We start from the raw sequence: 24534 nt of genomic DNA, 5'->3' as shown, positions 1-24534 counted from the left end.
TTCTGGAAGGTTATGTGAAAATGCATTATTTCTTGGCTTTGTTGTGAAATAGAAATTCTGACTGTCAGGCGACAGTTACAAGTAATGTCTTGCAATGGTGAGCTTCAATTTCACAGACCAGGCCAACAGAAATAGGCAGCGTCCTCTTCCTGAAAGTATTTTCCTGATGACTATGATCTGTGAGAGAAAGAAGCTTTCAAACAGAAGCAGGTGCAGGACAAAGCCAGGCAGGGAGCTGTGGTCGGTACTGGGAAGATGACCGTCAGCAATGAGCCCACGGGTTCTCCCTTTCCTCACTAACAATTGGCTCTCTGGTGAGAACAGCGGTGAAAATTCAACTCTTAGCACTCTATGTACATCCAGTGCTCTTCTTTTAAACGCAAAGACAATGAAGAAAAAAGTCCATTTAGTGGGACTCACCAGGTCTTCTGCTCTAAAATATGATTAGGCAACAATTTTGTTTGTTACTCTTTGCCCTCCGAGGACCAAACCTGTAAGAAACGTCTAGCTTTCTGGAGACTGCTCAGATATTTTCCCTCTGAAGAAATGCTGAGCGTGCTGTGGCCACAGCTGTGACTGCAGAACACTGCAGAGGACACTGTGTTTTTAACTGCAACCCCTGGATCTTTGGTTTTCCATAGCAGGGAAGTGAAAAGACAGACCACAGTCATCAGGCAGATCCCTGACACTGCTGGCAAAGCGAGCTCACCTGAGCAGGCAAATGTAGTGGTCATAAACAAATGTGGATAAGTCACATTCAGCATCGTGACAGCTATTTAGGATGTAACTTCAGCCAGACTAAACTGTGGTTAATGTAAATGACTTTAATTAGCGCTTTCAGATCTTACTGCTCATTCTGTTGTTTGTTTTTCTTTTTTTTTTCTTTTTTTTTTTTTTAACCATAATTCATTTTCAGTCACAGGAGTATTTAAAGACATATACCAGGGGATACTGGCTGCCTGATAGACAGAAGCAACTTTATGACTTATACAAAGAAAAATTTAAATTTCCCTTACAGAACAGAGACAGAAAGGAGGATATGACAGAATGAGGGTATGGAAACTACCTCTAAAACTGCCTCTAATTCAGAGACCCGGTACAACATTCCTATATTCAGTATTATACATCTCATAACAGAGAATTAGGAGGAAATATAACTACTTTATGATTCTGCCCTTCCTCATCTTCCATTGCTTATAATGAAAAAGCTACTTTCTTCTCAGATTATCCAAGACTAATTCAAACAAGAACAAGTTTGCTTAGGCAAATCATCCTCAGCTGCTTACCTCTGCATTTTGTGCTCCATTTTCATAACAGACTCCGCTAAATAAGCCATGCAAAGCAAACAGTAGGTTCCTCTGTGGAGCTGGATAACTCAACCATACTTATCCCTTAATCTCTGCTCAGAATGCCACAGCATTCCTTAAAGCCAGAATCTTTAGAAAGTATAATATTGCCAAACTGGGAAGTGGGAACAAGAAAGAGCTTGTAAGTGCCTGCCCCTTCTTTTTAGTTTGTATTTAATTTAGGAGTATAGAAGTACGGGATGTATTTTCATGTGGACAATCATATTTTTAATTCACTTTCCCACCATCTACTCACTCACCCTGGTGGATCTGGTCTGCAGGATGTAAAGCAGACATGGCATTGCCTGATCACAGAAGGCATCAAAAAAGTACTATAGTAACTGTGCTAACACAGGAGAAAGAAACACTGTTCTGCAGGACAGAAACTATCCTGCCCTCCCAGGTCTGTGGCATAGGTGTATAAGCAATGTATAAGAAATTAGCTTTACAGAACCTCTATGCCTGTTCTAAGATTTCTACAGGAGTCACTTAACCTTGCCCATATTGCTGCTTTTCACAAAAAAGCTCTCGGAAACATCTCCACAGGGTTATGTGATACTTTGACATAACTTGTCATTAGCACATTGTACATTTTCAGTACGAAACTGAGTTATGCTTCTGTGTGCTAAACTGTGAATATTGCCTACAAGGGGCAGATTTCAAACACAATGGTACTCTGTATTATCCCCAGTAAGGCCCCATTTTGCCAGCACTAAAATCCCTTGTGCATTTGTAGCAACAGCCTTATGAGACAAATCAGCCAGATGTCCAATAGCCTGTACAGGTCAAAAGCAGTGAATTTAACACTTGGTGAGAAGATGGAAGTCCTTACTGAAACAACATGAGACAAACACATACATCGAAATAAGAACCAAGGATGAAACCTGTGTTCAGCAGAAGGCAGAGGAGGACCTCCCACTAGTTTCAAGGTGGTCAGCACTTCACCCCTTGAAATTGCTAGTGCAGGTCTTGATCAGCTGTGTCTTCTGGACTGTGAGCTTCCTTTAAAGCCAGAGAGTTCTGTGTGGAGAAGGGTCTCAACATCCAGTTTTCCAACAGCTTCACTTCGGCACGCACTTCATATGAAGAAGGGAAGCAGCAGAGCAAGCGAATAAAGGGAGAGAGCTAACTGACTTTGCTTAACTGTTCGGTCCCTCCTGTATTTTGAAAGACCATCTACAGAGGCATGAAAATTTAATCTAAAAGAGACAATACTGTGGTACAAAAAGTTTATTTAGTCACGATTTTGTAAACATTTGAGGTAAATAAACATCTACATCAACTTGTTTCTTACAGAATTTAATACACAAGGCACTTCTTGGAAGACAGCACTTTTAATTGTTTGCTGCTTTTATTGTTATTGTAAGTCCACAATGGTCCAGAAAATTCATTATGTTTGTTGTCTGGTTCTGTCATGTAGATGACAAACATCCGGTAAGCAACAAGAAAGCTGTCAGTAAGCTTTCTGGTGCTTTACAACCTTTTAACTGTGAGATATGGTGTAAATGGGAATAGAAGTATATTCTCCATGTTAGAGCATGTTCACATTTCTTGCATAACTCTTCAAGGACTGAAGCTTCTGGAATTTGATTGGCATCTTGCAACAAACTTAAAATGCAAATCTGCAATTTATTTTTTTCATGTCAGTGTTTTTTGCTTATGCAAATAGTCCCATTACATTTACTGGTCTTATTTGCACAAGTAGAAATGACAGATGAAATTGTATTTGCAGGCTCAGAACCATATTGTTGGCTAGAAAACAAAACATTCATCTTTTTGGTAATATCTTAAACAGTGCAGTATTTCTCCACAAGTATTTTGTTTGGAATTTCCAACCAAGCTGTAAATTTTGCTCTTAAAACACATATGCCACACCTGATTTCTGTCATTGAACTTGTACACAAACGAAAAGGCATATAAGTAATAGTGAACCCTAAATTGATTGGTAGTAATTGTTTGTGATGAAGTGTATTTTTCCATAGCGTTCTCCCTATATAACCAGTTCCCATAGTTTAAATATGCAGACAAAACTGTTATGGTAGGTCAGTGATCGGGTTTCATTTTATTTAATGGTATTGCCTTATGTCTGAAGAGTTCCTGTGTTAGAGTAGGACAAACTCTTTTAGGTTCAGCATATTGCTAGAGTCATTCTTTTAATTCTTGCACAAATGTAAACTCAGAAAGCAATTTCATCCAAATGTGCAATCTGAAATCAAAAACTGAATGTAAACTTCAGAAAATTAAAATTACAAGAGCACACTTCTCACAAGAAAAATCAAAGTAAATGAAACAAAAATATTTGGGAGGAAAAATAAAAAGAAAAAAAAAGAAAAAAAGCCAGCGTGTTCAAATCCACAGTGTTACTGTATGTACTGAAACAATTATTAAGGACCTGGGGGCTCAATGCTCTGCTCTTGCAGACTGCTACCACTCACAGGAGCTCAATGAGATGCAACAACCTGCATCAGCTGAGGCAGTCCCATGAGCCACTGAATGAGGATCTAAGTACTGACCTGAATTTTAAAGCTTGCTTTAGTTATTCTACAGATTATACACTTAGTTAGGTGTTCATACTCGGCAATAATCTCAAGAGCTGCAAAACGTCAGACACTTAATTAGCTCCATGCACCTTCACAAATGACAGATATGCCAAGCCAAATCAACCCCCGGCACCACTTTGCACACCACTGGTTTCTGAATTAGGCTGGAAAAGAACATAGTTCATCTGCTTTCTCAGTCATGCTGTCTATTTTCAAGAAGTTAACATTTTTTCAATGGCAGCCTGGATCAACAAATTCAAGCAGCACCTTCTTATCTATGAAAAAACAGTAGATGGATTTTCATAGACAAAAATATACCACTTCAATAAAGGGAAGGTTCAGGCAGGCTGTTTTCATTTAATCAAAACACAAAGGGAAGAAATGTGTGGTTTTAAATTGTACTTGACTTTGTTTTCTATTAACTCACAGCTGCACTAATTAAAAAAGCTCAGTGACAGAAAACAGAACATCTGTGCCCACAGCAAAGAAGCCATGCATTTATGTACAGTACAGATAGATTTTTCTTACATCTTTGTAAAACTGTTGTGAAAAAATGTACTTCTGCAACCAGCGATTTGGTGAACGTGTTCCATGTAATCACTGTGGTTGGAAGGCACTTCTGCAAGCCATCTAGTCCAACCCTGTTGCTCAAAGCAGGGTCAGTTATTAACAGTGAGATGTCTTACTGGAAAAAGAGCAGCTCATCACACACCTGTAACTTGTCCAAAAAGTATTTGTTGTTGTTGTTGCTTTTCTTCTTTTTCATAGTTGACTTAACCTTTATTTTTTTAACTCTGTTTATGTTTAAGGCAAAACAATCTTCCCACAGTGATTCTATTCAAAGAGTAAAAATTAGTGGGTTTTTTTTTTTTTTCCCACTTTTCTTAATATCAGGCATGATTCTGTTCCACTTCTGCAATAACTGGTTTATGGGTGTGAATACAGTCTTTCAGGATTTTGTTTTCAAACTCCTGCATGACCAAGCTAAATCAAAGTATTATTTGCTATCAGCTCCTTCTTTGGAGTTAATTAATGTATAAGAGTAAACAACTTGAAAATTATCAGATAGTACTGACAGTCTGTTCTGTGAGTTAGCTGGTGTTTGTACATTTTTCCTAGAACTATGGAAGGAGGGTAATTAATCTGCTTTTAATACCAAAACAGGGCAAATACCTTCAATCACTGTGACACTCACCTTTTGATACACCAGCCAATAGTTACGTTCTGAAAATGTCTTATTAGACACTAAATATTTTCTACCTGTAATTCTTATTTGGGAAAGCAAAGTGCAAAGAATTAGATCTTATCCTAAGTTTTCCATTAGTTCCAAATTAAGAGCTACAGTCCTATGTTAACACAGCATTTGACCAAGAGCTTGGTCCTTCTGCTTTACCATGTATGTGAATTCAGTGAAAATTCATAAGTAAAGATTAATTAAAATTCTGCCACATTAATGAGACTTTTTTCAACAAATCTGATCTCAGATGTGACACAACAATTAAAAGGAGTGGTAAGCACTGAAGGGGAGCTCTGCTCAAACGATTACCTGGGCTTCAAAGAAGGAACAATTAGTGGACTCTAAATGAATTGTAGCTAACCAAGAAGCTTGAGACTGTAGAAATATTTGGTGGAAATTAAACAAGCTGATTTTAAAAGCACAACCTTTAAGTTGTAGATTTGCTTTCTCAGACAAGCTCTGCTTTGATGTGGAGGCTGCTGTCAAATTTCTCTTCGGGTTGTACAAGACTTACATTTCTCCCCCTGAACCTTACAGGGGAAAAAAAAAAGAAAAAAAAAAGAAAGAAAAAGAAAAAAGAGAAAAAAAGATCTTTTACATCTTTCCAGTAATTACTCTGCCTGAAAATACCACATATTCCACAAAAGCACCTGAGCTCTCTGCAGGTCTAACCACGTGTTAATTCAGAAGGTATCAGTTGATCCTAAGTTAAAAATATCTCTGCTCTCATTTTATATACAGTATGGATGCAGTACTGCAGGACTCACTCTGTAGGGGCTGCACTAAGTTAAGGACTGCAAGATACAGGGCTCCATCAACAGAAAGTCAGTTTTGCTCTCGGGCCTCAATATTAAAGAAAAAAACAACAAAAAACCACATTTCCCAGGTGGTCTGGAAATACACTCCAGAAGGACTTCGACTTCATTCTCCAGAAGTACGAAAGGAAAATCCAGCCAATGAATTTTGATGTACTAATATGCAGAGATGCATATTTCATTATTTCAGCAGTCTAATTATTTGACATTTACTTCAACTCAAAAAAACCTCTACTACAAACCTCTACTAATGAGTCCATAATATTTGAGTGCTAAACTCTGCCTTTTGTTTTACAGTGAGGCAATTTCATCAACTTTCATTAAGTTCAGCACAGTTGCATGGATACAACAGAAAGTGGGATTCAACTTTCGGCTTTCTTATAGAAAGGGTTTTTATGGCTTTATAACAGAAAATCCAAGAGTGAATGCTTCAAGCTGAACACTATCAGTAGATGTCTTTACTGTACTACTGTATATTGACTCTCAGTGAAGTGTCTGCCTTGAGATCAATGGCATCAAAAAAGACTTCTCACCTGGTTTACTACAAGCTGGTCAATGAAGTCATGAGACAGCATGCCCAGGGGCTGCAGAACAGCATCTCTGACCAAGAGAAAATCCTTGTGTCTACTCAAAAGCAGACCACTTCAAGCTTGAGTGGTGGGAACATTTTAACTGTTGAATAAAATAAACACATTCCAGAAAACATTTAACAGCAAAGTAACTGGCAACTTAGCTGTTTGCTACAGGATGACCCTGCTTTGCCTGAGTAAGGGTTGCACTGCCAGGCCAAATACTTCCAACATGTGAAGGGTTATCCCAGTGTGTTTGGTTGCTCTTCTCCAATTACAGCACTTCCAATTTACAGCAGCAAAAAGACTGACTCTGTGCTTCATTTATTTTGGATTTTGCTTAGAACAGAAGTTGAACCTAATCCTGCATTTCTTTGTACCCAAACTCTCACAAGCCTGCTCAGGAATTCAAAATTCTGACTAATTTCTGTAAGAGCATTTGTTACAATGAAATGAAGGATTAAGCCAGTTAAAAAGGAAGCTGCACCTTAGAAAAAAATACCCAGTAGTTTCCTCCACTCATTTTTAAGAGAAGTTCACAATTTTCAAAAGCAGGATTTTAAAGTCTTTATAGAAGGCCCCAAATCTACACTCATTCTGGCTCCCAAAACTCCATGTGAATTTCAGTTCTGACTGAATACGGCCTGCAAGTTCCATCGCCAAACCTTGCTCCTTGTTAAAATGAATGGAAATTCTGCAAGTGACTTCAGTGGGGTCAATACAGACCCATCAGCATGTTGCCCAGATATTTTAGCCACCTTTTCTGCAACATAACATTGTCTAAATCTGTTTTTACAGACTTCTCAGACACTACAGATTTCTGTTAAGGGACAGGGTAGATCATAACAGGAAATGTTGGTTTGGGTCTTCGTCACCATTAGTTAAGTTTCCTTCCCCTTACATTTTCTTGTAAGATCAAAAATCAAACTAAAATGAGTAAGTACACAGTCAATTAGCTCTAAATCTACAGATCAAAATTACTCTATAAATGTTCAAATACTTAAAAATATGCACTCAAGTTTACTTCTAAATAGCTTTCTTCCAACAAACTTAAGCTGGTATCTAATAGTCTAAAATGCAGAGCTCTACTTCATCCTATTGATTATCCATGGGCAACATATAGGGCCACAATGCACTGAAACCATAATCCTTGCTTTCTGAAGAGAAATTGTTCTGTGTAATCATTTCTGAGGTGTATGGTTTACATTCCTGTCCTCTTCTAAGCAATTTCAGAAGTCATCTAAAATTATAATCAAGCATGCTCAAATATATTTGTGGGCTTCCAAACATGATGTGATCATTGTTGGCAAACACTGGATAGAAGGTCAAACCGAACACTTCTTAACAGGTCAAGAGTTAAAAAATAAAAAGGAAAAAAAAAAATAGAAAGATGAACCTCAAAATGATAAAATCTACTACAGGGGTTACCTAAATTTTGCCCAGCCAAGAGGACCACGTTGGCAATTTGCCATGAACACAAAGGCTTCCTTAAGTTGCGTTATATGGAAGAGACTGCAGTCGCCTTGGTCTTTAATATGGCAAGTTGGTCCAGAGAGATGACAGGTGCCAACAGGCAGTGTGCCATCCTGATGTTTGCCATTGGGCTACACGGGATTTAAAAGGAAGAAAATAAGTCATAGCATCTGCTCACACAGAGCTTATGTGAAAAGGCTGGAAGTGAAGACAAGGGCATGAAGGAGATGATGGCAGGCATGTGGGCAGTAGGGATAGGAACATTTTGCTCAAATGAAAGTCAGCCTCAGGGCACTTGACCTGCTACCATCACCACCTGTTACCTCTGCAGGCCTCCACTGTGGCTGCCCTTGGGAGATCTGCCATGGACATTAAAGAGAGCAGGATTGGTCCCCTGGCCTACGGGCTGCGCTTTGGCCACCCCTGACCTATTAGAAAACGTTGCTATTTTTCCCCACTACAACTCACAGAGTGCAAAAACAGCAAGCATCAAAGTTGAAACCCAGGCCTTCCCACCCGTGCCAGGCCTGGCCTCTCTGGGGAAGGTCCCCTGCCCACTCTGCCTTCAGCCACCTGCTCCGCTGCACAGCGGTGATTGCACTACACGGCCAAGTCATCTGACCTGGCTCTGCTGCTGCTCGACTTACTGGCCCTGCTCAAACGCCGTGTGTCTACAAGCAATGGTGGCTCATGCATCTCCACGGTGGTGCAGGTGGCTGAGATGGGCCGTTCCTCTGCCAGCTCCTCCTCGCCTTCCACATCCCACTTGCTTCCACTTGCTCCGCTCAAGCTGGTGCTGCTGCCACTGTTGGCTGTGGAGATGGGTGGCCCAGCTGGGGGTGGGAGAAGCTGCTCCAGGGGCTCTTCCTGCTCTGGAAGAGGATGCCGGACGCTGCTAGGGGTGGAGGAACCTGCTGAGCTGGAGGGTGCCTTGCCTTGCTGCTCAGCTGCCATATTGACCCAGTTCTGCTCGGCTGCCAGGGCATTGCTTTTGCTGTTGAAGTAGTTGATGACAGCTGGTGTGGGTGTGGGGATGGGAGTTGGGATGGTGACAGGAGTGGAGACGGGCGTAGGGGTGACAGCACGGTGCCTGTTCTCTGGAACTGGTGGAGCTACAGGGTAGCTTGCCATGGAGGCAGTGTTGGAGGGGGGCCGTGCCCTAGGAGCAGCTGCAGCATAGTAGGGTGCCATGGTCACCGGAGCCAGCAGCGGTGTGACAGCACGCGTGTCAGGCAGAACAGGAGCAGGTGCAGTGGTCGTTACCACCACTGGCGGTGCTGGTGGTGGCAGGGAAACTGGTTTGGGTTCTCCTGTTACCATGACTGGTGTCAGCGTTGTAACAGGCATCTCAAGGCTGTACTGGCTTGTCATGCCCTGCTTCAGCTTCTTCCACCCCAAGTGATATATCTCAAGCATGTTCAGCAGCAGGGAGACAGAGGCCACCACCAACATGAAGATGATGAAGATTGTCTTCTCAGTGGGCCGTGAGATGAAGCAGTCCACAGTGTGTGGGCAAGGCGGACGGCTGCATTGGTAGACTGGCTTTAGTTCAAAGCCATAAAGGAAGTACTGGCCCACAATGAAGCCTACCTCAAACAGCGTCTTGAAAATGATGTTGAAGATGTAGGTACGGAGCAGAGCACCTCCCATACGGATTCTACCACGCTCATCACGGATCGGAAGCTTCTCCTTTCCCATTTTCATAGGAGGATCCTTGAAATTATTGCCTCCTCTACTACCACCACCAGATGTTGCTGCTCCTGGATAGTTGTTCTCTTTGACACTTCCCCTCTTTTTCAGCTCTTCTTTTTCTTTTCTCTTCTCCTCCATGCGTACAATGTGCAGCACGTGGCCCAGGTAGATGAGGGTTGGAGTGGAGACAAAAATGATCTGCAGCACCCAGAAGCGGATATGAGAAATGGGGAAGGCTTTGTCATAGCAAACATTTTCGCAACCAGGTTGCTGAGTGTTGCACGTAAAGTCTGACTGCTCGTCTCCCCAGACTTCCTCAGCGGCAGCCCCCAGCACCAGTATCCTGAAGATGAACAGTACTGTCAGCCAAACCTTGCCAATCACCGTGGAGTGCTCCTGCGCGTTCTCTAGCAGCCTCCCCAGAAAACTCCAGTCACCCATTGTTTCAGATTTCTAACCTGCAATAAGAACATTAGAGCGATGTTAAAAAATATTGTTATTATACAACGCTGAAGCAGAACAGCTCGTTCCCCCATCACTGACATTTAAATGTACTCCCTTTTGCAGAATATTGCACGGATATGTTCCAAATTACTTTGGGCTGCTTCAAAAGTAATGCATTCTATTTCACTTTTTTGGCTCATAACATGAGAGGCAGATGTTGGTGGGATGGCAGTAGAGGCTGAACCTTCCCACCAGTTTTCCATTACGTGTTGTTGCTATATGACAGATGGCAGCAGAGGGGCTGTCTGACAGAACGGCATCTGGCATGGAAGCCGCGTATGAAGGAAGGGTGTGGAACAGAATTCCCCCACGTGGAAGAAATGGCACCCACTGACATTCATCAATGGTTGCTGAATGTGTATGAAAACCAAACAGTGTATGTGAGCACAGTGAGGCAGTGGGTATTGAGCAGCAGCAGCAGCAACAGCCATGCAGATTTTTCCCAGTGCGGCATGAAGGCTTTTGGTTCACTGCTGGTGAAAATGCCTAGCTCATGGTGCTGACTATGTTAAAAAATAGTTTTTTGTAGCTGAGAATATGCTCTATCAAGTACTGTTATTGTGCTCTACGTATCTGTTGTCCTTTCCATGGAAATAAATGGGAAGCACTGCCTTCAGAGGTCCCATGCAGCCATGGGCTGTGGGGAACGCAGAAGCAGGATGTTTAGTGCCTCCACCAGCCAGTGCAGCTGTAAATGTCTGTACAGAGTGGCCAGCACGACAGATTCAGAGTTAGAATTTCACCTGAGGTGCCCCTAAATGCTCTTGCCTATTTTTAGGAAAGATCAGGTGGAAATTAGTTCAAATAATCAGTATATTCTAATTATAATGTGACTGCACCTTTATCGTGGCGTGATACAAAGTCACTTATTTGCCATCAGGACTTAATTACTATAGCACTCAGGAGGCCAATAATGTCTCAAGTCTCTGCTATTTCAATACTGTACAAACACAAAAATTCTGATTCAAAATCTATAACATTTGCAGTTTAATTCTGGAATGTGCACATCAACAAGCATGCTCTCCAAGTCTATTCGTGTTTAGAAAGAGAGAATTACTGAATAATTAGAAATATTGGGAAAAATGATAAATATGAAGAGGAATGGTTTAAAGGTTTCTATACTGTTGTTCCCCTGCCCTGTCATTTGTGGTTACTGAGCCACATCTACTGAAACACCAATAAAATTATTTAAAAAACAGCAGCTCAGGGCACTTCAGCAGCTGTGCACAAAGAAATGAAGTATAAACTTGATGTAATTATCATTTGGAAAGGCTTGAGATACAAGACTATTTTTTGAGTAGGATTCTTGTTGGCTATTTTCAGTTGAGAAACAAGCTATAAACTGCTGATATCACTTCTGGCTGTTTCTGAGTGAAATACATGTAAGAAGTACATTTCGTCCACCTAACAAACACAAATACACTTTACTTTTGGCACTTTCAGAAATGTTTAATACTTATAGTTCAGATACAACAATCTAGATGCAAATAAGTAAATAAATAAAATCACTATCAGAAAAGATTATGCCTTTATTTTCTTTAAAAATCTCAACATACTTTTATTAGTGTAATCAAATGACACCACTCTTTTCACTTGCATACACTTTTTCTCTTTTTGTTTGAGTACCTGTGTGCTACAGTTCCCAAGAAGAGGAGTTCATCATTACGTTCAGAAGTCACTATTATTGGTGTTTAACTTATTGTGATTTCCAACAACTGTGTCACTGAAATTCAAAAGGGAACATTTCCAAAGTCAGCACTGAACTTCTTTCGAGCTGTTAGTTAAGGTAACGACAGTCATTGAGTTACTTTTTGTGCAACTTAATTTTACTATGAGGAAGTCAGATACCTGTAAATGCACAACAGTGTATTTCCACACAAAAAGCAACATTTTTGGAAATCCTAGAGTGCTGAAACACTTCTTATCCCAACAAAGTTAGTTCAACAAAAACCCTATCCACAACAAAACAGATCTTTGATATCCTGCAATAATGTTGCCTTTGATATTATGGAATTCCTTTTGCAGTACAGCATGATAAATAGCCAGCTAACTTATTAATAAGGAAATATTGACTTCATGTAGTTCCTGATCCTAACCTAATTCTCATTATATTTTATTTTATTTTAATATATTCAAGGTGTTTTTAAAGAATGTGTTTTTGCCCTTCAAAATACTAACTCAAGACTACATAAACATTGATAGGATACTCCACTTCTTTAATTCTAATTAAATATGCTTTTATGTTTTTCAATTTTAATTTTATGGGAGGTGTAATATTTTGGATGGAGAAGGAATTTTAGCCTTGAGAAGTATTAATTTTTCAGGGAACGATTCATTCATTTTGTAACCTTTTTTACTCCAAAGCAGTTAAAATATGCTCAGTTCAGCTCTGTTGTAATGTTGTTGGGGAGCCTTCTTAAATGAAATAAAAAGATACTTATCTCCAGTGGCTGGAGAGATTGCAGAGATCCAAGTCTTTTATCTTCTTTCAGTGTCAATATATTCTCCAGCGAGCAATTCTTAAAGCCAGTGCAACTCATATGAAAATAACAGACACTTTAAAGGAGTGCTTTGATATAAAAAATGATTGAATGACATCAGACTTAACCCAAGGGCTCACAAAGCTCACAGAGTTTTATTTGAGCTATCACCATTAGGGCCAACAACAAAATACCTACATCATATTCAAACAGGCACTATTTCAGCTGAGAACACTTCCAGGCTAGCTCTGCAGTGCTAAACTTCACTTGAACAGGGCTACTTCCAGCACTGCTGACTGTGCTTTCAAATACAGAGACAGGAAATTGTTTAACTCTAGTCTCACATACTGTTTGCAAAGGGAGAGCTCTTTTTCTTTTCGTAGTTGGAAAAAATACAGATAGATAAAAAAATGAAATTCAAGAAAAACTACTTGCAAGGAATGATAAAGCACTCTGATTCAGAGCTATGAAAAGCAAGTTATCTATCTTGGGATCATTTCATAACAACTGGCAGTTATGTATATTGGTTGTGTCACTTAAAAATCATACAATCATAGAACTGCTCAGGTGGAAAAAAAAACCTTAAAGATCATTAAGTCCAACCACAACCTGACCATGCTACCCTAACAACCCTCTGCTTCATCATGTCCCCATTAAGACAAACACTGCAAAACAGGCAATTCATTAAAAATGGAACGGAATTATGCGTCAGAATTAATATTCTACCATTAGCTAACAAGCTCAGTATAAGTAAAACTGGCTTTGTGGCTGCTGTGTGCGTTTGTGTGTGATAAAGGGAATGAGCAAGAGAGAGAATATATTTTCAAAGCTGTGATGTCAAATGTATCCATCTACAGAAGACAGATAATCTGGCATCTATAAACTTGCCAGTTATTATTTCTATTTGTATTTCTGATCCTGCCACAGAAGAGGTTCATCATCTAAAGTATCTATTTATGAAATATGGCATTTTAATTACTTCTGATTTTACTCTTACATATGCTTGTGTATGCATATATACACATGCATGCGATACATATTTATATAAAAATGATGTATAAATGATTCCATAGCTGTGTTACGTATATTTCCATACTGACACCTGCTCTACTTATGTTTTCATAAAGCTGTCAAATCTGGAAAAATGCCTTTAGCAATTATTTTGAGACTAATGCATCTCTGCTAGAACACGGTTCCGTTCTTAAATTCAGTCCACATTTCATTTCTTCTGATAGTCTATAATATCTTGGGATTTGTTTTTATATCCAAAATCATGTACACTTCACAAACCAGTATGAGAAAAAAAAATGCTGCTAAAAGAGAAAACATAACTTGCAATATTTCCTTGTTTTTACAGCAAATTATCTTTTATAGTAAATTATAGTGAAGGAAAAGATGTCACCTTGCACAAAGTTTGCAGTGGACCATGTCTGGAAAATGTAAAGGGAGAGAATGAGCTGCTGTAATTCTCAGTGAAACCTAATGGCATTTGGTCTTGTACACATACAAATGTGAAATAACAGCTGAGGTTTCATTATTGGCTTTATAAACTCATTTTTAATGAAGGCTTGTAAAACACCTTTCTTCACGCTCCGTGTAACACTTTGAGAGGCATCTACAATCACCTCCATTACACTTTAAAAACTTGTGAGAAATGAATCCCCTGTCTTAAACATAATGGAGCCTTCTCCTTAAAACCTAGGCGAAACCTCTTGACTTCAGTGACAGTTTGGCTCGAGTGAAGGAAAAGACAAGGAGCTGACCCAGGAGAGACACTCCACCTGCAGAACTGCTCTGTTCCCTGGCATAGCAAACCTCTGCTCTGATTCATTGCCCACAGGAGAAAAACAGGAACAAAAAGTAACCCATTTCCTTTCCCAGCATACTAAAATGCCACCTTAGAGCTCTACTTTGGAATTAAAAGACAGTGACTTACCAATAAAACCCTGAAAGGTGAGGAGAGTATGGAGCTACCGGGGCACTAGGAATGGCCGTCGAGCATGAAGGGGACAGTCCCTACATCGCGAGTGAGTGGAGTGTGAATGACACAGATCTGTCAAGTGTCCACACAGCATCAGCCACACGGATCCAAAAACTGCACAGTAAGGAGCGTCCCACCCCCCGCCCCAGAGTTACAAGGGAAAGAGGAGCTTAGCTGCCAGTTTAAAGATTCAAGACCCTTTTCCACTATAGAGCAGCAGGCACCCAATAGACAGGTTGAAATGAGAGGGCACTTCACACAAGTTACGGTAACTGCAGGGCAGGCAGTGCCAGAAATCCTCTTCAAACTTCTTAAAGAACTTTTCTGCACTATCAAAAATCAAGAAAGTTTGTTTTTCTTGTTTAATTCTGAAATGCTCCAGAGAGATTTTTCCTTCTCCCTTTAAAATTCCTTTAAAGGGAAACTCAAGCAGCTTTGCCTACTCAGTTCAATTCCTTGTTCATATCTGTGCCAGATTCTTACACAACTAACTCACGTACAGGACTCCTAATAACATCTTGTACTAATGTGATTTCCTCAGCAAGTCAGGAATGGATTCAAATATCTTTCTGATACCTTCTTTCTTATTTTCTTTTTTTCTTTTTTTCCAATTTTTCCTACAGGAAAAAAAAAAAAAAAAAGACAACTTTTCATTCTGCCAACACTGGCAAACGTTTGCCTCATCAAATTTCCAAAGAATTCCAAGGAACGTTCACTCATTTCAAACACTTTCCATCCCCTTTGAGTCCTCAGTGAACACGGGAGGAACTGGCACGTTTTTGGTACCTCTCGAACCAAGGAGCGAGGCAGAAGCTCATTCCCCGCGCGGCCTGGCGGACAGCACGCTGCTGTCCCTTGGCTGGGGCAGCAGCCCACGGTCAGGCAGGCACGGAGCTCACCCTGAGAAAGTCAGAGGCGCCTTGAGTCACTCGGTCCGCGCTGTCCTCCCGCGAGGCGCCTCTTATAAGGCTGGAAGCAAATCCGTCTCTGCTTTGTATTGGGAGTTCATTCGACTCCTAGCCTGAAACTAGCTCGAAATGCGCATCAGTGCTCAAATGTGAATTCCTTGGGGAAGGAATGCCATCCCCTACACACGCACAGTGGGGCGGGCAGGAGCCGTGACCATCTCGGAGCACCCGGCGCCTCCCTCCGCTGCATTCCCGAGGAGCTGCGGGAGGTTCGGGCGCTTCTCGCCGCGCCCGGCTCCGTCCCGCCGGTGAGCGCGGGGACAGATCGCCGGCCCGCGATGCCTCCGTCAGCACGGGGCACGGCTGAGAGGCTGAGATGTCCGCTCCGTCCCCAGAGCGGGGCACCCGCCCGCTGCGCTCTACTTACGCGTTGCGGGAGCAGTGAGTGCTATTGGGAGTAGCAAAAGCTCAGCTCGTTCGGGTGCGTCCGGACAGCGTTCGCTCATAGCTCGTTTAACTCTGGGGAAAACAAGCCCGCAAAGCTTCGCTCGGGAGGCGTCGGAGGCTGCGGGTGCCCGGCGGGGCGGCCGCGCCCTGCCTGCAGCCCGGCTGCGCTCGGGCCGGCGGCAGCCCACGGCGCCCCTCCGGCACGGCTCTCCGGCGGGCGCCGGGCGCCTGGGGGGGCGGAGCAGCGCCGCCCAGTGGCGGCCTCGCGTACCCGCGTGCAGCGGCCGGAGGAGATTGGACGCCGTGAGGGGCTCTTACGCAGCACTTTTACTGCCCGCAGACCTTGCAGGGGAGAATCTGCGCTGCCTTCCGTGCGGTGTCAGATACTTCTTAAATCGGGTATTTGCACGAAGGAGTTTGTTTTTCTTTTCCTCAGACCCTGGAGCCCCACAGGGCTGCCAGCACCGCAAGTTGTGCTTCACCAGCTGCAGTTAATGCTCTCCCATCAGGCCAGATCATTCCATAGGTAGAAAGGAAGCAGCAATACATCACAGTCCTTTGCATTATTTCAAGAGGCCCCTCACGTTCTACAAATGACTAGAGTCCCGGTTTTCACAGAATCACAGTCATAGGGATTGGAAGGCAACTTCCAGAGATCCTCCAGTCCAACCCCTGCTAAAGCAGGATCCCTATAGCAGGTCACAAAGGAATGTGCCCAGGTGGTTCTTGAGTGTCCCCATAGAAGGAGGCTCCTCAGCCCCTCAGGGCAGCCTGTTCCAGTGCTCCCTCACTCTCACAGTAAAGAAGCTCTTCCTCGTGTTTGTACGGAACTGCCCCAGTTTTTGCCCGTTGCCCCTTATCCTGTTGCTGGGCACCACTGAAATGAGAGCCTGTACCCCTGACTGACAATCTATACCCTTGATTGAGTCTATGTTAGGAATAGAAGGCATTGTGAGCAATATTTTAAGAACTGTTTTTTCTCAGACAAGAATATCTGTCATGCTGCCGTGCACATGACATTCAAAGAACTTGATTTATTGCAGCAATGCTCGGAATAGTCCAAATAATTTGCAGGTGGTTCTTGGTATTTTCAGCATTGGTGCTCAAAAACATTACCATCTCTACATTTTGGTTCAGCTTTTGTATGTTCTTGACTATTATCCTGAGAAAAGAAAACATTAGGCAGAATGTCCTTATTGGCATTTACATGTAAGTTTCAGTTGGTAGCTACTCTACAGTCAGAGAGCTGAAAACTCAACTACACAAGGTCATAACAAAAAACTTCAGTCCAGAGGAGAGAAGGCTCTGGGGACACCTGATAGTGGCCTTCCAGTATCTAAAGTGGGACTATAAGAAAGAACACACTCATCTGCTGTCACAGGACAAGGGGAAATGGTTTCAAACTAAAAGAGGAGAGATGTAGAGGCAAAAAAGGTTTTTTATGATAAGGATAGTGAAATCTTTTGACAGGTTGCCTGGAGATGTGCGGGATGCCCCATCACTGGAGACATTCAAGGTCAGGCTGGACTGGGCTCTGTGCAACCTGATGGGGCTACAGGTGTCCTTGTTCAGTGCAGAGGAGTTGGACTAGGTGGCTTTTAAAGGTCACTTCCAACTCAAACAATTCCACAATTCTTTGATTCTATTCAAGAAAAAGGTTTGAGACCCTGAATAGCCATGTGTAGCAGGGGACTAGTGGCAAATGGAAACAGAGGATCCATATCTTTGCAATGCTTGGTTCCTCCCTCTTAATCTTTCATCTGGAAACACTAGAAAGATCTCTGCTGACCTAAGAGTAGTAGTGGCACAAGGACAAATGACTATCAGCAGAGATGAGTGATATACACAAAACAGCTGCCATGACTGTAAGGAAAGTAGCATTGCGGTGTGGATCATGGAGCAGTGGGGCATGAGAGCAAAGGAGAGAATCCCAGCAGCCCATGTCACTCACAGCACTGCAACTTCCTCCACTCAGTGAAGCCCCTCAGCTGAAAGACTTGATCCTAGGAAGAGAAAGAGAAAGATATCACTTAGAATCATCTGTCCAAGAGGTTTAACTTCATGAAACACTGGGTTTCCACAACACAACCCACAATAGTGCTTTTCCAGTATCATGATGATTTTAAGAAATATTTCCCACTTGCTGTGTAGCCTTAAAACTCTTTTGTTAGAAAAATACTCTTGATTAGAAGAGCAGTGAGGTTCTAGAGGAGCCTTTCAGCACTGACACAGAAGGTTTTGAAGATAGAATCCAATATATCTTCTAATAGGGATAATCTGATGCAGTTGCTGCCCACAACAGGACTACATCCATCCACTAATAAATTCCTTTCCAAGAATTCCTCTCTGGAACAGAAGAACAGTTCTGGACTGTCTGCAAATCTCTGGGATGTCTGTAGAAAAATTCAGAGGCAGAGAGGCAAAATGCTCCAAGTAAACCTAAAAGGTGCAGCTTTAAAAGTAAAAGGCCAATTAAGTACTGGTGAAAACCCAAAGATGAAAGCATGCTGAGGAGGTATGACAGGCTATTTGTTAGCTGTGTACTAAAAGATGAGGATCTGAAGCCGAATACAAGAGGAAAAGAGGAAAAGTTGTGTTTTTCTCCCCTAGACATACTAGGGTCTATAAAAGGTGAAAAGATCTCATAAATTAAGGAGATATATATTAATCTTAGGCTGAACCTGAGCTGCTGCCCTATAAAAAAGAAAGAGATCTGCAGATGAATGCTGATGAAAAGCAGTTTTACCTCATGCTACTTCTACTATACGCATCTGTTTTACAGTACAGAGGATGATCACTCATCCCATATTGGTGCCTCCAAATGCAGTCAATGGAAGCAACTCTGATCTGCAGTACACATCTTTAGTTATAAACAAGCCACATCAAAGTGCTACATAGCTTGACCCTGCTGTAACTGTATTCACACAGCCTCAAAAGCTGCTACGAATGCCTTCAGTTCAGGTTGTTGGGGCAACAACCCTGCACGGTATGCGAACGGGCAGAACTTTGCTTGACATGCCGCTATGTTGCAGAAGATGGCACTAGAGATATTTAAACGCTGAGAAAGGCTACTACCAGGAGGCAGCTGTTCAAGCGAGCGCTAAAGCCTTTTCTTCCTTCCTTGTTTTCTACACGATGAATCGAATTTAACTATTTAATAAACCGGTAATAAAAACTGCAGTAGTAGTTTAATTTCATATTACATAGTTACTACTAGTAACTATTCCAGTTAGTATCTAGTTTTCTGCTCTGTTAGATACTACGGACAAGCACATTAGAGAATGCAGAATATTAACAAATAAATAACTGGTGGCAAGAAAAGTTACTGAGTCTCTAAGAATAGTGGCACAAATGAATTATCCCAGAGTACACAAATAATCTGGAGCAGAGCTGAATATGGCACTGAAATCCTAGGCTGGCATTTTAACCAACGGAGCAGGCTTCCTCTCAAAAGAAATCTGTGGGAAATCTCCTAATACAGAATCACAGAAAGAATCACAGAATCACAGAATGGCCAGGGTTGGAAGGGACCTCAAGGATCATGAATCTCCAACCCCCCTGACACATGCAGGGCCACCAACCTCCATGTTTAATGCTAAACCAGGCTGCCCAGGGCCCCATCCAATGTGGCCTTGAACACCTCCAAGGACGGGGCATGGTTATGGCAGTTTTTCTTTTTTCCACACTACTGGCAGAAAAGTGAAGAGATAAGACAGAAATATTAGTACTTGGCATACATTAATGTGGGTCACAATTCCAGCTAACAGAGCTGGAAAAAAAAGAGTTCAAAAAGTTCTCTGCTGAGTTAGTGAGTTAAAACTGTTCATACAGCTGTTGAGAGGAGACTGTGTTGCAGCAAGGGAGAAGGTGGCTAATAGAAATTACTAGAGAGAAAGGAAGCTACAGAAATGAAAGAGGGGAAAGACAGGAAGGCTTCTGTCTTTCTAGTAGCAGCCACCTATGAAAATACAGCCAGAAGATGTGATTTGAAATTGCAGTTTATGTAGCAGCAAATACAACTTAATGCGTTGCCATTCCCTCCAGCCCTTCTGCTCACTCCCTACAGCTCTTCTTGCCCTACATCATGGCCTACTGCCCCACAGTAATGTAATCATAAACATTTGTTCACTTACTCTCCCTGTAAGTCAGACCAAGGCATTGATCCAACTAAAAATCAATCCAGCAAAGCAAAATGTTTGCTTTTATAGCAGTTAAAACAGCCCCTCAATCCAGTGCTGACTGCAGCTGTGCAAAAAACTATACTGGCACAGTAAAGGCCCTGTAGTGAAGGCACTTGTTGGATGGGGAGGGAGAGAGACACAGATGGGACAGGAAAGAACAGGAAGCAATAACAATGTTAATATCTTTAATGAGTGCTACTAGTGAGCACAGTGAACAGCAAGGAATTGCCTGGAGGTTCACACTCAGAGAGTTGTGGTCAACGCCGTGATGTCCAAGCAGAGATCAGTGACGAGAAGCATTCCTCAGGGATCAGTGCTGGGACCAGTGCTATTTAACATCTTTGTAGGAGACATGGACAGTGAGATTGAGTGCACACTCAGCAAGTTTGCAGATGACACCAATCTGAGTGGTGCAGTTGACATGTCCTGGGAAAAGGATGTCATCCAGAGAGACCTGGACAGGCTTGAGAGATGGCCCACAGCTGCCTCATGAAGTTCAACAAGGTCAAGTAGAAGGTACTGCACCTGGGATTGGGCAATCCCAAGTACAGATACAGGTTGGGTAAAGAATGGCTTGAGAGCAGCCCTGAGGAGAAGGATTTGGGGGTGTCAGTTGATGAAGGACTCAACACGAGCTGGCAGTGTGTTCTTACAGCCCAGAAGGCCAGCCGTATCCTGGGTTGCATCAAGAGAATTGTGACCAGCAGACCGAGGGAGGTGACTATTCTCTTCTACTCTGGAGTAGCTGTGCCCCATCTGGAGTACTGCGTTCAGTTCTGTGGCCCCTGACAGGAAGGACATGGAGCTGTTGGAGCGGGTCCAGAGGAGGGCCATGAAGATGGTCAGAGGGCTGGAGCACCTCCCCTACGAGGACAGGCTGAGAGAGCTGGGACTTTTTATAAGGGCATGTAGAAACAGTACAAGGGGAAGTGGCTTTAAAGTGGATGAGGGTAGATTTAGACTAGATATTAGGAAGAAATTATTTATTGTGAGGGTGGTGAGACACTGGAACAAGGTTGCCAAGAGAGGTTGTGGATGCCCCCTCTCTGGAAGCATTCAAGGATAGGCTGGATCAGGCTATGAGCAACCTGATCTAGAGGGAGGCGTCCCTGCCTGTAGCAGGGACGATATTAAAGGTCCCTTTCAACCCTAACCATTGTATGATTCTGTGATTCTATGAACACTTTCAGTGCCAAACCACAGCCAAAGCTTCTAAACAAGGATATTCCCTGTTTGATGTTCTTTTTCACTGTATTCAAGGTAAGAGCAAATAAAATACAATTCACCAGGAATATACCTTACTGACATACATCATGAGTTTGTCAAGACCTCAAATACTGTATATGTTCTACAGAAAGGAACAGCAACAGATATCCTGTTTTGAATTAGAAAAACAAAGTTTGTATACAGAAAAATATCTCTGCAAATTTGAACCACTTGATGGCTTGCTTTTGCACTGAAGGAATCCCGTAACCCAAAATGACATGTTATTCCTCTGAATCTTCTCCTGAATGCAGACCAGGCTGCCAGGAAATCCACCTACATGCAGTCAACTGGACAACAAGACTTAAAACAGGTCTGGGTTTTGGTTTTTCTCCATCTGGGAGGAAGTTGGGGTAGAAAACTGAGGCAAAAGGAGCTTTCTATCCACTCTGCTGAGGAGAAAAATAATCCATTGCTAACTTCATTAATATAAATTACAATTTTATCTACTCATAGTGCCACATTGCATGCTTTTGTCAGGTGGAATTTACTGCAGTGCAAGACTGCAATGTTATGATTGCTGAAAGCACAAAGGCGCCATGCTGATAGAGATCGTACTGGGTGGACCTTGCACTGACATGCAGACATGAATTCGTATGAAAAATAAATTTATTTAGCAGGTGATCTTTGGGTCAGAAAAAGAAGCTCTACTACTTGACTCAAATGGGCCCCCAGTCCCCACAGATTTTTTAGAAGCTCCCTCTGTTATAGCAGAATTCTATCTCCAGACCACCCTCAGCAAATCTTGGACTAAGTTGCCATTTAGCAGTCTTCAGTGATGAAGAGTTCATCATCCACAGAATGGTTTTGGAAATGACTAGCCCAAATCTTACTGCAGCACAGTCCCTTTATTTCTTACCCTGTTGCCAGCAGATACAAAGAGTAATTTCATCTTCCTTGCCACAGGCTTTTACACATTTGGAGAGTTCTGCAGATCTTTCTTCAAACTTTTCCAGGCTGCCCTGTCTCTTTCATGCATTCCTGTTAGGTTCTATGTTTTAAATATTTGGTCATCTATTATTCCTCACTCCCTGATTTCTCCAGTTGATAAACTTTTTTAACAGAATGTGCTCCAAAGTTTCTGATTTTCTGAATCTCCAAAGTTTCTGCATTTCTGATAAGGAACTGCAGGTGCTAAAGAAGAGTGGAATCATTATTTCAATACCATATTTTTGGAAAACCTTTAATGCATACCAGTATGATATTTTCCAAGTCAGAAACATTATTGATTCACATTCCACTGATGGCCTACTACAACATCAGCTCTCTGCAAAACTATTCTTTGCTTCAGAACAGTTTTCCATCCTAAAATCTTGCAAGTGCTTAGTGTTTTACAACACTACCATGTACTCCTTCCCAAAGGAAGTCTCAAACTGTTTTTGTTATACCATTTCTCCCAGCGATAAGAATCTTACTGACTTCCAAGCCTATCTTCCCAAGTATCTGCAGCTCCTCCCAAATGCATAGATAGAGGTTATCCTATATGGAGATCTTCACACTTTAACAATGAATCATTAACAACTATCTTACTGCTATGTACAAAAGCTTTTATCATGGCAGAGACATAAATTACTCCTGACAAATCCGTGTTGCAATGTCTCACTCTTCTATCAGATGACAGTGCTATAATGATTTAGTAGTCAGTTTGTTCTACCTGCACTTGTGCGTGGATGGGCAAATGCATGTTTTGTTTTTGTTCATTTATATTGGAGAGATTGTGGAAGCTCCTTACACTACATATTAAGCACTCAGTCCTTGGAAAGGATGCAACATCTAGAGAAGGGTTGTGACTAACCATAAGCAGGTATTATGGTAATGATGCAATATACAATAGGTTTGAAATGTTTACCACACCATAATTATAAAAATATTTTTTCTGGCACCTGTCATTGCACTGACCTTAACAAACAATGGTGTTTGATTAATCAACCCTGCTCCCTTGTGAACATGACATAGCTGTCACGTTTGTCTTTCAGTTGGAGAAACTCGGGTTAATTCTGTGCTAGGACTGCCATAATACTTTCAGACCAAGTGAAAGGAGTCCTATGACCAGAGAAATGCTGATAGTCGGATGCCAAATAGACAGCAGATGTTACAGCCAACCCATCAAAAGAAGGTGCAGCAATCCTGCTGATGTGTGGATCACTTGGAGGAGGCAATCTTTTGTTGTCTAAAGGGTGAACCTCAGTCCTGCAAATGACCTACAAAACATTCATAATCAGCTTTTGTGATCCTGAACTGAACAGTTTTAAGATTGCTGATTTTCTATTTTTTTTTACTACTGCTGACTGTGATTGCCAAGAGGACAGCAAAGATACATGTTATCCAAGCAAGCCAGCCTGCCCAGCACAGCCTGTCCTCTGAAAAATGCTGCCTGCTTCAGACTACTGTCACTGCATTCACTCACTACAGTATTTATTTTCTTGGGTCCCACACTGGAGTTTCACTATGAGTGAAATGCTATTTGGTTCTCAGTAGTGCAAAATACACTGCTGTTCAAACAGCAGCCTGAAACCAGTACTTTATGTGAGCAGCTTCAAAGATACAATGAAAAAGTAAACACCATTTGAACATACGTAATATTTTATTCATCCAAAACCTGCAGTAATTCACAGCTGTACCATGTATGCTCTCCACCAGCTCACTGTAAACATATTTTCTTAAACTGTATGCCCTACTGACATGCGATTTACCAGAAAGGCTGATGCAAGCATCTGGCTACCTGGCAGTATGCTTGGAGAGGATTTTCTGTTATGAAATGTGTTATTCAAATACAATGGATTGCAGTGAGCATTGCACAGACAGATGAAAAAATAAGTATTGTGTTAGTGTCGGTGATTTACAGGGCAGGAAGGGAGGAGTTGTGTACGATTACGTGGCCAGTTCTGAAGATGAATTCTAGGGTAGCTGTGGGGGATCAGTCACGATAGTGACAGTAGGTGTAAGCTGAGCTCTCAGAGGTGGAAAGTCAGAGATGTAACTTGTTTCATCAGATGAGTCTGCCAGTTAAATCTTAGCTCATTTCCAAGCCTAAGTTATAAATATATACACATACACACACACATGTGTTTGTTGCGTGTTTATTTGCTTATGGCTAG

At 41.9% G+C, this 24534-nt stretch overlaps 1 protein-coding gene across 6 annotated transcripts; it reads right to left on the bottom strand.

Annotated features, from left to right (window-relative positions):
* Positions 1-2574: 2574 nt before the first annotated feature.
* GJA3 (gap junction protein alpha 3) lies at positions 2575-16157 on the bottom strand. 6 transcript variants are annotated; one of them, XM_048931473.1, is made up of 3 exons: positions 15973-16157; positions 8628-10130; positions 2575-6610 (listed from the first exon to the last, which is right to left on the bottom strand). In XM_048931473.1, exons 2-3 carry the CDS (start codon positions 10111-10113, stop codon positions 6567-6569), a joined length of 1530 nt encoding a protein of 509 aa, XP_048787430.1. In that variant the 5' UTR covers positions 10114-10130; positions 15973-16157; the 3' UTR covers positions 2575-6566. The 6 variants fall into 6 exon arrangements, with proteins under 6 accessions (XP_048787430.1, XP_048787390.1, XP_048787399.1 ...); XM_048931433.1 differs by having other exon boundaries at positions 2575-10130; XM_048931442.1 differs by lacking the exon at positions 15973-16157 and adding an exon at positions 15537-15863 and having other exon boundaries at positions 2575-10130.
* Positions 16158-24534: the final 8377 nt, after the last annotated feature.

The sequence above is a fragment of the Lagopus muta genome, chromosome 1 (assembly GCF_023343835.1).
Source record: "Lagopus muta isolate bLagMut1 chromosome 1, bLagMut1 primary, whole genome shotgun sequence".
In the NCBI taxonomy this organism is placed as follows: domain Eukaryota; kingdom Metazoa; phylum Chordata; class Aves; order Galliformes; family Phasianidae; genus Lagopus; species Lagopus muta.
The sequence above is the reverse complement of the archived record's forward strand: the minus strand, read 5'-3'. Positions and strand labels throughout refer to the sequence as shown.

What these genes read in the sequence shown, in the direction of transcription:
- GJA3 (XM_048931433.1), bottom strand. Translation starts at nt 10,113, where the DNA reads ATGGGTGACTGGAGTTTTCTGGGGAGGCTGCTAGAGAACGCGCAGGAG.